Source organism: Neolamprologus multifasciatus, chromosome 20 (assembly GCF_963576455.1).
Source record: "Neolamprologus multifasciatus chromosome 20, fNeoMul1.2, whole genome shotgun sequence".
Taxonomy (NCBI): Eukaryota; Metazoa; Chordata; class Actinopteri; order Cichliformes; family Cichlidae; genus Neolamprologus; species Neolamprologus multifasciatus.
The window spans coordinates 10,659,400-10,676,381 of record NC_140458.1 but is presented as its reverse complement, the minus strand read 5'-3'; the positions used below and the strand labels follow the sequence as shown (position 1 = coordinate 10,676,381).

At 40.5% G+C, this 16,982-nt stretch overlaps 2 protein-coding genes across 9 annotated transcripts; one reads left to right on the top strand and one right to left on the bottom strand.

The window, feature by feature from the left end:
• The first annotated feature begins 4,961 nt into the window (after window positions 1–4,961).
• smim29 (small integral membrane protein 29) lies at window positions 4,962–11,718 on the top strand. Of its 2 annotated transcripts, none has more exons than XM_085146140.1 (5): window positions 4,962–5,095; window positions 5,576–5,875; window positions 6,033–6,058; window positions 6,174–6,279; window positions 7,484–11,718. In XM_085146140.1, the coding sequence occupies exons 2-5, from the start codon at window positions 5,768–5,770 to the stop codon at window positions 7,550–7,552; spliced, it is 309 nt and encodes a 102-aa protein (XP_085002266.1). In that variant the 5' UTR covers window positions 4,962–5,095; window positions 5,576–5,767; the 3' UTR covers window positions 7,553–11,718. The 2 variants fall into 2 exon arrangements, with proteins under 2 accessions (XP_085002266.1, XP_085002267.1); XM_085146141.1 differs by lacking the exon at window positions 4,962–5,095 and adding an exon at window positions 5,105–5,213.
• Window positions 10,898–16,277, bottom strand: hmga1a (high mobility group AT-hook 1a). 7 transcript variants are annotated; one of them, XM_085146145.1, is made up of 5 exons: window positions 16,132–16,277; window positions 15,008–15,111; window positions 14,009–14,089; window positions 12,924–12,980; window positions 10,898–12,068 (listed from the first exon to the last, which is right to left on the bottom strand). In XM_085146145.1, the coding sequence occupies exons 2-5, from the start codon at window positions 15,089–15,091 to the stop codon at window positions 12,009–12,011; spliced, it is 282 nt and encodes a 93-aa protein (XP_085002271.1). In that variant the 5' UTR covers window positions 15,092–15,111; window positions 16,132–16,277; the 3' UTR covers window positions 10,898–12,008. The 7 variants fall into 7 exon arrangements, with proteins under 7 accessions (XP_085002271.1, XP_085002268.1, XP_085002272.1 ...); XM_085146142.1 differs by having other exon boundaries at window positions 14,993–15,111; window positions 16,132–16,276; XM_085146146.1 differs by lacking the exon at window positions 16,132–16,277 and adding an exon at window positions 15,867–16,079.
• Between the last annotated feature and the right edge of the window lie 705 nt (window positions 16,278–16,982).

The following is a 16,982-nucleotide window of genomic DNA, read 5'->3' as shown; positions in this document are numbered from 1 at the left end:
ACATGATATACATGCTTGACGTACAGCGTGAGAGGCTGCTTCTTTCCTGTGTCCAGTGTTGGGAAGGTTACTTTTAAAATGTATTCCATTACAGAATACAGAATACATGCCCAAAAATGTATTCTGTAACGTATTCCGTTACGTTACTCAATGAGAGTAACGTATTCTGAATACTTTGGATTACTTAATATATTATCATGCTGTTTACAACTACATGAATGTACTATTGCTGTGATTTATTACTGTTACTGAAGGTTCAAACCCTAGTAAAGGGACCTCTGGCTAATACGGTTAGTTCTGTGTCGGCTGGTAGCCGAAAACTAGCTTTACTTTGTTGTCTGGGTCAACTTTGAGAGAGAGAGAGAGAGAGGCGTTGAACGGCTGCTCCAACAGAACTTATTGTTTTTGGAGGAAAACACGAACACAGCGTACAGTCGAGTCTTAATAGCTTACTTACAACTGGGCTCGTCAGGCACTCTTCTTGGCTGCAGTGGTTATTATTATATTTACATGTCAAACAAAACCCAAACAGTCCTGACCCGCGACAATATGAAACAGGGAAGTACCGCCGTGTAATCCATTTATTTCAACAAAGTAACTGTATTCTAAATACCACCCCTTTAAACGGTAACTGTAACGGAATACAGTTACTCATATTTTGTATTTTAAATACGTAACGGCGGTACATGTATTCCGTTACTCCCCAACACTGCCTGTGTCACATCATCAATAAACACCAGTGTCCCAGTGCCAGTGGAAGCCATGCACACAAGCCATCACACTGCCTGCACCGTGTTTTACAGATGATGTGGTATGCTTTGGATCATGAGCTGTTCCACTGTGCTGGCTTTTTATTTAGATGTTTGTTGTTGTTGTTTTGCTTTTTTTTTTATTTTTATTTTTAGCAGCTTTTCTATTCTTGAGGCCTATGAGTGGCTTGGATCTTGCAATGAACCCTCTGTATTTACTTTCATGCAGTTGTCTTTTTATGGTAGACTTGGAAATCAATACGCGTACCTCCTGGAGAGTGTTGTTTGCTTGGCTGGCTGTCGTGAAGGGGTTCTCTTCACCACGGAAATGATTCTGTGATCATCCACCACTGTTGTCTTCCATGGACGTCCAGGGTTTTTTTTTTGTGTGTTGCTGATTTCACCAGTACTATCTTTCTTTCTCAGGATGTACCAAACTGTAGATTTTGCCACTCCAAATATTGTAGCAAGTTCTTGGTTGACTTTTTTTCTGTTTACGGAGCTTAAAGATGGTTTGTTTCAGCTCCTTTGACCACATGTTGTCTATCCACAGCAAAATTTTCCAAATGACAGCACCACACCTCAAATCAACTCCAGGCCTTTTTATCTATCTATCTATCTATCTATCTATCTATCTATCTATCTATCTATCTATCTATCTATCTATCTATCTATCTATCTATCTATCTATCTATCTATCTATCTATCTATCTATATGCATATAGATATATAGAGATATAATTAATTTATTTATAAAGCTATAACACATAACGCATAACACAAAAGCTAAGTAGACTCTCACTGTTTCCATGGAAATTAAGAGGCCAAAAAGCATCCAGGTCACACCAGATGCACTTGATTAACTGATCCTCGGCATGTGTGAGTATTCCTGTGAAAAAAAGAAGTGTTCAGGTGTTTTCAACACAACACCAATCAGGAAAGATAACGCCAATGTTCTTAAAGAAACAATTGTTGATGCATTTCCGTTTGGACAGGGTCATGAGGTCATTTGGAAACATCTGAAGTCCATTATGTACAGTAAGAAACAAGAGGAAAACACTGAACAGTTTCAAGTCAGCACAGCTTCGTTTTATTGTATTTGAACAAACCACAAGACTTCTGACACAGCATCCTTTGAACAGACGAAGCCAAAGTGGACAAAGTGGCCAATGCCGTAATGCATTGTGCCATATTTGGCAAAAAGCTGAATATTAACAACATATTGTACCAATTGTCAAGCACAGCAGTGGAGGGGTGATGATTTGGGCTTGTTTTGTACTCAGAGAACATGAACTCCTATGTTTACCAAAGTATTCTAGAGTTAAATGTGAAGCTAACTGTCTGATAGCTAAAGTTTGGCCTCAAATGGGTCATGCAACATGACAATGATCCCAAGCACAAAAGGAAGTCTATAACAGAATGTCTGAAAAAGAAAAAAAGAGTCAAGGTGCAATGGTCCAGTCAAAGTCCAGATCTCAACCCGACTGAAATGCTGTGGCAGAATCTCAAGAGAGCTGTGCATAAACAAATTCCTGAAAACATCAATGAAATGAAGCAATGTTTCAAAGAAGAATGGGCCAAAATTCTTCCCCACACAGCTTCCGCATTTTGGCTTAAAGAATGACATGATGTAATATGTTAAATTTATTTGTTGTTTTTCATAGTGAGGTTCTATTTAATTGTAATAATAATTGTAGAAACTATTACATGATAAATAATAGTTAATCTATACGATGCACATTATCTTTAAAAACACTGATACGTTTGTGGATTTTGATTTAGACCAGTCCAAAGTTTCTCCAGGTAACAAAGCAGCAAAAATAGAGGTACAGATGAAATTTCCAATTTAGAATTGTTGTGCTTTTGAAATCAAATGCATAATTTATTTAGGAAGTGCTCAGTGTTTACCCTTGACTGAATGAGGATACATTTAAAGCTTTTAAGGACATTCAGTGACTCACCATATTACCGCAAAAGTACCTCCTTATTACACAGGATATATTCATCATATCACATCATAGCACAATCTCTTTTACTTTACTGCTTTAACACAAATCAAACATTTATCCAAAGTTATTTGAAATATTACAGAATTAAATCTGATAAACAGATGCCTCCGTAGATTCTGTTCTCTTTTAGAAACCAATGGAGTTCTAGTGTGAAAAAGGTATTGAGCCATAGATGAGGTACTGTCATTTTTCCCTATTAGGGAGAGAAAACAAGAGGCTGTCAAATATGTTAGCTTGCCAGAAAGCTACTTACTTACTTAGTGCTTGTTATTTTAAATGATGTCACTTGAATCCTTGTTTTTTCCTTAAAATGTAGCTGATCAAGAAAGCTGCACAGAGGCTGCTGATTGGAAATGCCTGTGAAAAGCTGACGAAGGAAATGCTTTAAGAAGAGGATTATCCCAAATGAAATCCTAGCCTGTTCATTCATTACAGGTTGCCATATAAAGCCCATCAACAATTCTACAATCAAACATGCCTGTATGAGTAACGTGTTTAAGACTGCATATCAGACCTTCGTGGAATATAGGCAGATAGCAGTCAGTATTGCACTGGCTTGTGTCATGTGTCATGGTTGTCTAAATGTAAAAATGAAATTGTATATTTATCCTCTGTAAACAATGAAACTGCAGCCTCAGAGCACAGGAGGAATCACAGTGCAGACACCAAGGCGCACAGCTGCTGGTGTAGGTGATGATTTATGGGCTTCCTTCCTTCTTGTTTGTGCATCATTCTGACTCTGAGGGGAAACACTGAGTATATTTGAACAACATTATTTATAGGGCACTGCTTAATTGTATGCATCTTTAAATGCACCAAGGCTTCACAATGTGTCAGCCTGCTGAGAAGTGCACATAAAGAGGAGAAGCCACCAAACAGAGCAGTATCATTGCATAAGATAATTTACTGCGGTACTGCCACTAATCCCACAGGCGAGGGTCAAAGAAAAGGCACTTCCAGTTACGCAATATGAAATGTTACACAAAAGTACACAAAGCTAATATATAATATCCCTGCACACTAAATGTATCATTTCACTCATTATTAAGATAGATAAATCCATTTCTTAAACCAGCTTTAGTGGTCTAGAATGAAGAATGATAAGATTTCATCTACTAAATTTGAAAGGTTTCACTCATTTTATGCAGCTATAGTTTTATAATTAGCTTACTGCCACACATACATATTATGTGTGGAGCATAATGGCTCATTAAGTAATATAGTGCTAATACTAATACTGTGTTGCAACAGACTGGTGATCTGTCCAGGGTGCATCCTGACTCTTGTCCTGTGGTAGCTGGGATATGTTCCTGCCCCCCATGACCCTGATAAGGGTAAGTGGAAGAGAATGGATGGATGAATAGAAGTAATACAGCCATCTTGCATATCCTCTTGCTCATGAGGAGAGTCCATATGAGTGCACATTTTTCAAACGGTTACAAGCTTTAAAGTAAAAAACAAAAACAAAAAAACAAAACAAAAATCACTTACATCCTGCAGTACTCACTGGCAAAACAATAGCAATCTTGCACAGGCGATAATTTCTTGTTGATGCCAGAGGTCAGAGGAGAGCCACTCAAATAACTGCTTTTTACATCCAGGGCACACAAAAGAGCATCTCTGACTAACATACTGAACAGAAGACAACAGTAGATGCCAGTTCTGTCAGCTAAGAAAAGGAAACCAAGGCTCACAAAATTGGAAGAATAAAAAAAATTGTTGTTTGGTCCTGATGAGTCTCAGTATCAGCTTTGACATTCAAGTGGTTGGATCTAAATTTGGTGTAAATGACTTAAAAGAATTAAAGCAGTCTTGTGGGTGTTATACTGCCTAAGTGACTACTGTTGCCTAACACGTCCATCCTTTTAAGTGGACAGCGTACCCAACTTCAGATGCCTAGTTCCAGCAGGAAAACACATGATGGCACAAGGCTAATTTTATCTTAAACTGGTTTCTTGAACATGGCAGTGAGTTCAGTGCACTCAAATGGCCTCCACAGTCATCAGATCTCAATCCAATAGAGCACCTTTGGGATGTGGTTGAACCAGAGATTCATATCATCCATGTGAACCAAACTCTATGAGAAATGTTTCCAGCAACTAGCTGACACTCTACCAAGAAGAAAAAACAAAAACAAAATAAATTTTAAAAAACAAAAAACGGATTTTAAAAAAGCTGATAATGAGGAACATTTTTGAGACGTGATTTCTGACGTCATCAATACGCTTTTATTGTGAAGGATTCTGCCTGCCTGGATCTGCTGCTGCTAGCGGAAGTGAAGCTTCTGCGAAGCACAACACAGCATTAACTGAAAAGAGAGGCTATGCACAATACACAGTGAGTACGGTTTATTCGATTATGTCAGAATTTTAAAAAGATCGCTTTGGCGTGTAAGAAATCAGCCTAGTCTCGTTTGTATCGCTGTACAACCTATCGTGTAACGGTGCAGCTAACGGTAGGTACCTTCGGCTGGGTCTCTAACGGCTCCATAGAAGTGAGGAAGTTAATTAAACGAGTGTTAAATTATATTTTAGCCTGATTTACTAGAACAGGGAACACTGCCTGCCTTAGTTAATTGGCACTTTGGCAAACGCACAGAATACTGAGCAGGGGAATAGTGGCTTGCTAACAAGACATTCAGTGTTTATGTTGTGTGTAATTGTCCCACTGAGTGTTTGAAACGTCTATTTCATTTACCACAACGAGTTTACTGCATGTTTTTTTTGTTTTTCCAACCAAGTAACTCATCTGCCATTGTATGAACTCACAGTTTCTTTGGCTAACCGTGCAAATTCTTTCCTTTCCCCGTGTCCTCAGATTTGTAGCTGATTAGGGAGGTCAGTGATACCATGTGGAAGTCACATGAGCGACGAGGATGAGGCAGAAACAACAAGGGGGCAGCTTGAGGAGTGATCCGCTGCACAGTGACTGCAACAGGGAGGGTGTCTGCTGCTCGTAAAGGCCTTGCACAAGCAGCCCCCTGTGTCCCCTTATCGCTTAACATTTACAATGAACAGTACTACTCAGTCCCCTGCCACCATAGATGGGAATGTGGCTGTCAGCTATGTGCTGGTGCCATTTTTCCTCATAACCTTTGCTGGGATAATTGCAGCTGTGGTAAGTGGTTTGAACACATGGCATAGGATGATCTATGTCAAGTTGAGCCATTGTGTTATGAAGCAGTCCTACATCTTATTAACTTAAAAGTCAAGTGTGAATTGAGATCCAAGCATACATACAACGGATGTAACATCTTTCATTTTGTCCATTTCAGATAATGTATATTCGTAGGAAAAGGAGGTAGGATTAAAATGTATCCAACAACATCATTGAACAGTTTTTTTTCTTGTTTTTGCTTGTTTTACTTTTATACCTTCACTGAATCAATAATGTGTTTATTTTCTTGGTCCCTCAGAGTTGACAGACTGCGTCATCAGCTATTACCAGTGTACACGTACGATCCTTCAGAGGAGATTAATGAAGCCGAACAAGAAATGTTGTGGAAAGAAGAGGACACAAGGGTAAGGCACATCAGTTTTTACAGTTTTGGATTCTTTACTTGGAAGTGCAAGTGGTAAAGCTTGCCGTTTTTATGCGACTCTTTCAGTATTGCTCCCATTGGAAGACATGGATTCTTGTGCCAGGCATGTTTAAAAGTTGCACAACCACGTTTTCTAAGAAAGGCAGAGTGAAAACATTCTCTTAATACTGTTTGGTATACTGTCTAATTATATTGGTTGCGAAATTTTCTTTAGCGTGCACCAGTTCCTCTACTGATTGGTCAGTTCCTCTATTGCATTCAGTTATAGATAGAAGTAGAGTAGAAATTATAGTATTAGTAGTAGAACGAGTTTAGCCAGTTGTAATTTTATGGGAATATGGTCATCAAATGACTCATAGTTATTAATATCTGACCTGAAATCTTCTCCATATAAATTAAACAATCTACCTGATCTGAAAAATCCTTTTATAGTCTTTTTTTTCCCCCTGACAAGTATGCATGTCTTTTCCCAACACAGAATTTTAACATCATCTTATTTTTCAGAAAACAAAATGACAATCCTTCTCATTTTTCTCAGTCTGCCAGTAAAAAGCACTTTATTTTGAGCCGAGTCGTGCACTGAATCCTGAGGCTCACTAGATGGCGATGTTCACTTTGTCCAAAAAGTTTGTCAAAATGTTTTACTTCTTATTTGTCAAGTCAAGGTGGGGTTGTATAGATGGGAAAGGGACAAATGTGAGCAGTGCTTGAAAAAGCCCTTAATGGGTCAGTTTGCCCAAATTACAAAAAAAAAAAAGCCATGGAAAAAGTTCAGGTTTTGTCTGCCTGCGTTTTAGTGATAAATGTGTCCTTGTTGTCTTTAATCCAATACAGGGAGAGCAAATTAAATTTCAGTTAACCCTGAAAGTCCTGTTATGGAAGATATTCCACGGTTGTGCGGCTTCGGAAAGACATCGGGCTTTTACTGCACGAATCGAGCTTGGTTTACCTCTGCTGTGGAAGTTTGACATACAGGAATTTTATAATCTCGTTATATGAAACTGAGACCACTGTCAAATCATCATAGCTTGGTATAATTTGGTTTGAGTGCGAAAGTTTTGTTTAGTTCAAAGCAGGTTTTCAGGTCCTCTCATGAGAAGAGATTTCACACTTGAGTAAATGTTTTTGCTCTTTCAAATAACTTTATTAAGCTGTATGCTTTTCTTTTCTTTTTTTTCCTTTAGATTGTACAAAGTTGGGCGTCAAGTTATCAACAGCAACACCCTCTTCTGACCAAAGACGTCAATGCATGATGTTGGTAAACCCTGACATTGAGCACTGCGGGGTGTGACGACAAACCTGCAACCACAGAGATCAGTAATTTTTATCGTGATGTACAAACAATCGTGTACAATACTTCTTAGCTTTTATTTGCTTCCTTTTACTGTCGTCTCTGAGCACATCGGTGACGATGAGCATTTTTCCTGTGTTCTCTTTTATGTACACTTTGACGTTGAACTTCTGATGCCGATCCTGTGTGCCTAACAGTCTCAGTACCTTAAGATTATTTATTTGAAATTATTTATTTAAACCTGTTTTTATTGAAAAATTCAGTGACGTGACTCAAAGTTTCAAAGGTACAGGTACCTGTAGATTTTTAATCTGTTGTTTACATTTGCTATGTTGTTGTGGGCGACGTGTGGCAAGCTGTTATGTTCCTGTGGGTTGCAGTGAGCATTTGTACTAGCTGTGCTCTTCGTGGCACGAATGTGCTGTACCCTTTAAAAATCAGCAGTCCTGCTGCGAGAGGAATTGTGATCATTGCCTGTGCTGGGGATTTTAAACGAGTTGTGTGCAGTGCATTAGAAAAACAAATCATCCTCTGATAAAATGACTAGTGTAGCGTTCAACAGTTACATTGTTGCAAAACTCTCAGAAAGACTTTTAAACATGAAAGCCTCATTGCTGAAAAATAAAATTAGCAGCTAAGATCAAGCTGCTAAATTTGATTTCAGTTTCATTTTCAGTGAAATGATTGAACAGCTCGCTTTAGTTTTACTTTGCTTAAAGAATCTAACTCATGCCTGGAGATTCACGTCTTTTTGTGGTTTAGCCAAATCCTGTGACTCTTATCAATGGCATGAAAAGCCAGATAGTGGAAGTAAATAACACCAAACTCTCATCCCTAAAATGAGCTCTGACTAGCTCTCAAAATATGTCCTGTCTACAAGGCATGGCACCAACAAATTTGCCTCCAGCTGAAGAATCTGTTCAGATGAATGCCATAAGTCTGACTGTTTTAAGCACTCAGGAAGTCTTGCTCTTTTTTTTCTTTACGAGTCATAACCTCCCCGGTTCCTTTTTTGCCTTGCATTTGTGAATGTAAACTAAGAACAATTGAACTGTTTAACTGCCCTCAGATGGGGGAAACATTACTCAGTCCAACAGCTAATGTATTGTACTGAGCATGTAATGCTCAAACATGTCATGTTATCAGTTATGACATCTAAAAGTGTGGGCGGCATGGTGGTGCATAACAAGCAAGAAAGTTCTGGGTTTAAACCTTTCTGTGTGGCATTTGTTTTCCCACTGTGCTTTATCCACAGTGTCAGAAGAAAATCCACACTCCAGGGCTGGCTCTGGGTGTGACTGTTGCTGGTTGTCTCAGCGCTAGTCCTTGCTTCCACCTGTCCGGGGAGTGCCCTACCTCTCCGTGGGTTGGGCTCCAGCCCCACCCTGACCCTCTACAGCTGTGGTTCTCAAAGTTTGGCTTACCATTTGGTGGTCTGTCATAGCGGTGCACAAAAAGATGTGGGAGCATTTCTATTAAATTGCAACACATTTAGCTGTAGTTATCATAGATGAATGAGTCTTAACTCTGACAAATACAGATAGTGTAAGGAAATGTAACATCCACCTCAGTAATTGTTAAAGCCCAGCAAAGCACACACACACACAAAAGCAAATGCCAACATGAACCACTATTTGCTGAACAGGCACTTTAAAGTGTGGATTTTTCCTGGGTAGTCCACTTACACTGGCTCCCTAAACTTTGAGAACCCAGCTCTGCATTCTGGGATGGCCAACTAGTTATTATACCCAGAGGTGCTTACGTATCAGCCTAATTGTGTTTCTATTCTATGCATTGTCTAGAGTTTTTCAGCTTTTGTGAAGAATTTTATGAAATGAGCCATTCATCTTTAAAATTGTATCCACTGTTGACTTAGATTTGCACAGGTGACACACCAGAGGGGTTCAACTATGAAGTTCAACATTGCAAGGCTTTCTTGACAAAACCTAAAACCCCTGTCAGATAAAATGGGTAATGGTGTTTTTCAACTGTTCAGGCAGGTTTTCTGCTTCAGCTTCTGTGAGTGCTCACATAAGAGGCGTTTCATTATGTGATTGATCCCTATGAGCCCAGCAGCTCTAGACATTATCAAGCAGTGGTACACTCAGTGCGACTGCTTATTTCTCACATGTAGTACACCCCTCTGGTAAACTTTGCATGAAAGGCTGTGCATTCAGGTGATGTTTGATGACATGGACTGATGCAAATGTAATTTTGGGAACATTGTAACAATCTTTCTCCTTTTAGACTGTACATCCATTGGTTCAAGAGACTTGGTAAGGTAGTTGAAACGCTGGAAATATAATTATTTACTTTTGTAGATAGTTGCAATGCATCATTGTAGCCTGCATGAGCTGCACAGCAGAGTGCAATAATATGAACAAGTGACAAAGAAAATTCTCTTTATTGACCATTTTCTGATACAAATTGTTGTAGGGCACCATAGAAATATAGACATTGTACATTTATATACGTGTACATTAAAAAGAATGATCCCATCCAACGGATGACTGACGTTACTATGTAAAATGACATGATATCAAGACTAGGAAGTTGATAGAGGACATGAAATGACCGTTGTACGAGTATGGTGAGGATGGCTACGTGTGGCAGTGGTAGACACACGGTGGCCAACGGAACATGGAAAAAGCGCCCAGTCCATCACAAACATTTGTCCATGAAAATCTGAACTAACATTTCAGTGCACCAGAAGATTTTTTTCTTAAAAGGATAAAAACACACTTGCTAATCTACCACAGTCAGCGAACACAGTCGTCAAGCTGACAGGTCTCCCTGACTTGCTTCACACATTTACAAAAACAAAAACCTGTCTGCAAGCTCCGGTTATGAATGAGCCAAGAAGTGTTGGTGTCGTCACACAATCACATGCTCGACCTCTTGGATTTCTCATTACAGTCAGGAGAGGAAAAAAAAAAAATACAAACATTGTCAACTCATGCCAGAGGTTACATTTTCAAAAAAAAAAGAAAAAAAAGAAAACCAGTTGCAATAAATGGTAAAATAAGCCGTTTGAGTGAGGTATGAAATTCCAGGCATTGTCTTGCCTGTTTGCAGTTTTCCGGGTTTCGTAACTGAGGTTGTAGCAGCTTAGGTGTGTGGAAAAACCCAGTTAAGTGGACTGTGACTGTGGGTTCCCTGACACTTAGAAATACACAAAAGTTTTCTTTAACCATAGCAGACGGCATACAACACACATCTTCAAAAGACTAAGGAAAAAGTTTCTTTTTATTATTACCATACTAAGTGATGACAGGAGGACCAAGCTAGGCAAAGCAGTGAGATCTAGATGGAATGAGGGGAAAAAAATAAAATAGTACAGCCCTGTTGGATAGTAGTGCCACCAACTATCCTGTGTTACAATCAAACTCCTTGTCCGATCAATTGCAATTTGCCTTATAAGTGATTGAGAGTGAGGGCTTGGAAAACTGAGGACCATGTGAGGACAAAGACGCCAAATGTAACAGCATTTGTAAAAGCTCCCTGAAGAAACGACACTGATGACTTTAAGCCTAGAACTCTGCCAACCTTAAAAAACACACATACGAAAGAGTTTTATTATAACATGAGAAGCAGCACACGTGTTTTAAAATGTATGTAACCCGAAGGAACAAAAACAAAACAAAACAGTAAGTCAGATCGAGTCTAATGATACACTTTTACATCTCTCCACTATATGCAGAGAACTGAGAAGAAAGTCTGAGAAGCATCACTAAAATCTAAACTGTCCTACAGGAAGAGGGCTAAAGATGGTTCTCCTCTAATCGGGTGGGTGAAGTCAGTTATGCAGATTAGGAAAAGATACTTCTACCATCAGTTACCTATTCTCATCCTAAATGCTGAAGCTCAACTCCATCTAGAATACAATGCAAAGGATAGGTTAACCACTTCACACAAACACTCAAAACCAAAAAAGAAAAACTTTGAGGAAAAAAAAAAAAAAAAAGAAGCAAGTATAGGTAAAATTCACCTTTGTCCAGTACAAAACACGGAGAAAAATCTATATGCCCTACCATCTCAGATGCGGGTACAACAAATAAGTAACATTAAGCAGAGAAAACATCCTACAAACCATCTTTAGGGGGGAGGAAAAAAAAAAAAAAGAGGAAATGTCCAGGCTCCTTGGAGAACACCTTTTTGTCCAGTATAAAAGACTTGTAATAACATGACATGTAGAGAAACGGGCTGTTACCTTTCATGTAATTCTTAGATCTATGCTTGAGCAAGTCCATCGTTCTATCCAGTGCTGTTGCATGATATATGTACTGTGTTAACCCTCCTTTGGCAAAAGGGGGCTTTGTCGTGAACAGTGGTCATGTGGTGGCACTGGCATTGGAGATACAGCCCAGTTCTGGTTAACAGTAAGTCAGTATGTTGAGTGAGGTAGCATGCGTTGTGAATTACTGGTCCTCTTCCTCTTCCTCCTCAGATGATTCCTGGGATGCTTTTTCTTCCTTTTCCTGCAGGGGAGAAAAAAACAAAACAAAAGGAAGGGGGGCTGTTAAGTTATGCCTTGACCACACCCACAAGGAAAATGCCTAAAGCACCATCAGTGTTCAACGACAATAGCTGCCTGTGATTCATGCCTCAACGCGACTGTTTTTACTTTAATAACCCCCAAGTACCAACAAGAAAGAGACTAAATGTTATTATAAATCTCTGATAAACCACTGTGGCATGAAGAACACCCAAGGGAAGAGTGAGCCATCTGTAGTGAAAAATGATTCATACACACAGCAGTGAGTCACAATGAGGCATCCTGCTTTTTGCCCTCTTGCCTTTCCTGCTCACACTTACTGCTGCCCAAGATGTCCATTCATAAAAATGAGGAGCCTAGTTAGGAGGGTAACTGTGGGTCATTCCTTTCTGTGACTAATGCAATCCAGACGAGTACGCCCTAACCACTCATGCACATGACACAATGTTACTACAAGACCGCAGTTTCTCCTAGATTAAAACATGCTGCTTTGACCGGCTGTATGTAGTTGGGCGACTCATTTTGAAGCTCCTAAAAGTAAATATCCTGCTGTCAACATCTGGTTAAAAAAAACAAACAAACACAAAACAGAAAATCTTTAAAGACATTTGCCATTTTAAAACTACTCAATAAAGAGTGGCTGACCATGCAACTCTGAATGAACACAAGACCTCAAAATAGCCAATGAGTAAAAAAAAAAAAAAAGACCAAGGAACAAGGCAGGCAAGGGAATTAGGAAAATGCAATTTCACCCTGCAGGCAGTCATACCGAGCATAATTCAATTGGGAGAGGAACAGCTTAACTGATGTGAACACTTGTTTGTCCATGGGATCTTACCTCCTTCTTAGGTCTTCCCCTGCGTTTTCCCCCTGCAGATGGGGCTGCCGTTGCCTTCTGTGAGAGAAAACGGAACAAGGTCAAGAGAGCTCCAAGTGGGCTCTAACATTTTGTTGTGATCCTCTGACCTGCTGATCTGCTAAAACTTCTGAGGTGGGGGGGGGGGGGGGGGGGGCTCAAAAAGCAATGGTGTAAACAATATTTCCTAGAGCTCTGCATCTAGCTGCCTGTAGATGGCGGTGAGGCCTCTAAAATGAGACAGATGGAAAGGGGGCATTGGGTTCATTGGCTATTATCTGGAAGGCCGACAGGAACTGCACACAGGGCACTCCAGTTCGCTGGCCACCTGGTCTGAGGCTCAGAGACAGCTGGTGAAACTGAGCGGAGACACAAACCCTCTGCAGCTCGGCCCTCGCTGCTAAACCTATATCAAAACATGTATGCGCAACTTCCTCTCCCTCCGCCTTTCCCATACATAGCAGTGAAGACCGAGCGCAGGGAGAACCGGAGGGTTGGGGCGGGGGAGAAAAATCAGTTGTTGCTATGGTAACGACAGGCAGAGAAGAACTAGGGCTGTGTGTTGGGTGGGGGCGGAGGGGTGCTTAGTGTCAGCTTGGAAACAGTCTTGCGGCCTCTGCACCTGCACCACACTTTGCATGACAAGCTGCAGGAAGCTGGAGGACAGGAAGTAGAGGGTGAGCATCACCAACAAGAAAAAAAGAAAAAGAAAGTGTGAGGCAGTAAACCAAGGTCTTTACAATGGGGAAGCCTAGCCAAGCTATTTCTGACACCACGAGGGGGAAGCAGCCAGATTACAGCCAACAAATATATCTCAAGTAACAGCAGGACATCCTTTTACAAGGAGGAGGTTAGCTACCGTTAAAATGTTCATCAACCAAAAGGAATCCGGGGTTTGGAGAAAAAGACAAAGCACTTGCAAGAAACAAATTTACAACAAATGCCACGCTAACGCCGACTGCCCAACTTGGAATTGCACCTATTCCGGATCAGGATGTGCGCTCGTTGCTGCTGAACTCACTATCTGTCACTATGTGAAAACACGTCTGCAGACTGCATTGACTTACTTTGCCCTTGCCGGTTGTCTTGTTTTTGCTGCCCTTCGGCCGTCCTCTGGGCCTCTTTGGAGTAGGGGACCCACTTGGTTCCTGGCAATCACAATCAAGACAAAGTTAGGGTAGTATAAAACATCTGGACAATATTTTAGGAACATAAGCTCTTAAAAATCTGGCTTATATTACAAGATCAAGGTTTTCAAATCAAAATATAGACATACAAAAAAACAAAACAAAGCTCTCTGAGGTAAAGACAATGCAACTTATGTGCATTAAATGCTAAAAAGGTTGCCATGGTCCAGCAGATACAAGTTCACAAATAACAGATGTGTCATTAAGGGAAATATGCAACAGTAAGCACTTAGGGGATTACCGTCATAAGCAAAAAAGCAAGGTACATTCAGGTTGAGGTGAGTTATCTTATTCATGTGTGGTTGTAAGCTTCGTCATGGCTGACGCGCCTCCTGTTGCATTTCTGCTGTGTTTACAACCGCAGCTCATAGCAACAGAGCAATTGAATAGTAAAAACACAGCAGGCTGAGTGACAGGTATATGAGCCACTGTGCGCTTCGACTCTGCCATGTCATCCATTACATGGGGAGCAGAGGTGGGTCGTAGGGGGTTAAATCTGGTTTAAAGGCTTTAGGTTACAGGTTGCTTACAAACCAGTGAGACATTTGGCAAGTTTGTTGTTCTTCCCTTACAGTGATAAGGAAGGGGCAAATGGTCACAAGGGCATGCTGCAGCCATTTCAGGAGTCTTAATTTCATTGAGGGATATGCATGAGAAGCTCAGTTGCAATAAAATCTACCTGAGCATCAGCTGCAGCAGACCTGAGTTAAAGGGTTTAAAAAAAAAAAATCTGCTCCCATCTTTTTAATAATATTAAATACATCCTTATTGTAATTTCTGGGATGCAATAATAATAACAATAATAAAAAAAATACAACAGCACACTTTCTCCAATAAATAGAAGAACAGAATGGGACTACTTACGTCAGAGGTTTTTACCTGCGGCTGCTTACGGGGTCTTCCACGCCCTCTCTTCTCTGTGGCTTCCTTCTCTTTCGGTGAGACTGTCCCCTTGTCGCTCATGTTTGCGTAGCTTTTCAGACCTAAAGACATAAATCACACCGGTCACTCTTGCAGCAAGGGGAGGCGTCGAGTTCACACACAGAAAAATACACGGGCTATTAAACTCAGTGACCGCAACAGCAAACAAAAAAGAAAAAAAAGGGGGCGGCCTACCCACACACCGGTAACGCGTTTAACTCAATTAATCCGCGCTTATTTCCAGGTCTATTTCTGTCACAACCGTGCTCCATTACACAGCCGACGGTGCCACACAAACACTGGATTTGGATCAAACTGGCTTGCAGGGTACAGCCGGGACTCAGTAAGCGATCGGAGGCCGAGCAAACCTGCAAGATACTACTGAACCCGGCGCTCCCCTGCCTCCACGACCATGTTTAGAGGCCCGTTTGCTGTAGTTGTTGTAGCCAACAATCGGGCCTGCGCATGACACTCGCAGCATGTCTGCACGCCGGGGCGACGAAGAGATATCCCCCCTCCTCCTCCTCCGCCGCCGACACACATGCACATACACACAATGGCTAGTGTGTGCTCGTCTGGATTTGCAGGGTAAAGCCCTAGCCTGCATGGCGGCACCCATTTCTCTGAGTGCTATAGAAAATGCAAGCAGAGCTCATTTGCGGGAACGAGAGCCCGGGCCGGAGCAACAAAAGACGGCTTCACATCTAAAGCATGCAGCGTCCTCTCGCCAGAGATCCCTCTCTGTAAAAATGCATTTAGGCGGTTGTAGCTTGCAAACTTTAGCTTGCCTTTCGACGTCCTTTTCTTGTGCACTCACCTTTATCGCTCGGTAGCAACCGCTGCTCTATATTTAAGACGAAATGTTTCCTTTAAGCCTAGCTGGTTGTACCGGGTTAAAAAGCCTCGCTCTGATCTATAGGCTACAGCTTTTATTCGTCAGACAACACACAGCCCGCCCCTTTAAAATCCCAGCTCATGCCGCTTTAAAAACAGTTATGAATTAAAATGAGAGCGGGTCAATATATATACTTTAAAAAAAAAAAAAAAAAAAAAAATTTAAATAATAAAATAATAAAAATTACCAGCAGGATGAGAAGTTTACTCCAACGACGTCCTATAAATAGCGCACGTGCTCGTCTTGTCTCCTACAGATAAAGGAAAAAGGCGCCAGCCAGGAGGAGTTTTGGGGCAATTTAAAGAGCCGCCCTCATGGGAGCTGGAACATTGGAGGGCGGAGATATAAGTGGGCCACCAACAGTACTACTAGCAGCCCAACCCCCCACCCACTTACGGATCCCTTTAATTCTCCAGGTTCAATCACAAAATACAAAAACATATTTTTAAGTGGCGGGATATACTTTTAGGAACCAAGGAAAGAATGACTACTTACTGTATTTATATTGTTTCATACTACATTAACTTAACCAACACATACCACAGTCTCCACAATAAAATTGTGAATGAACTATGACCTTCTCCAATGTAAACACAAGCTGCCTTTGAGCTCGGGAATGATTTACATCCTTTGCTCAGGTAAAACACGACTCCAGTAATGCATTAAAATGAAAAGTTAAATATTTACTAAATGAATAATAAATGAACAGTAATGCGTTTGTTTAACAACAAAATGAATATCATCATAATATAGTGGAAAAAATTGTACAAAATTGTCTCTGTATTGCAGAATATAATATAAAATAATTCATTTCTGGTTTTAGATCTTAGGTACAGTACTACGCTGATCTTCTATGTGTTTTAAGGTTTGTAATATCAATGTAATGCATGTAAATAGTTCACCTGCATAAACCTCTGTGCAAATCACAATGTAAAACATGGGTGTGATGCTGTGATCCTGGTACAGTTTCTTATGTTTCAGAAATGCCTCTATCTGTTGAGACAACATTTTATGTTAAAATAAAGAGATTAATAAATT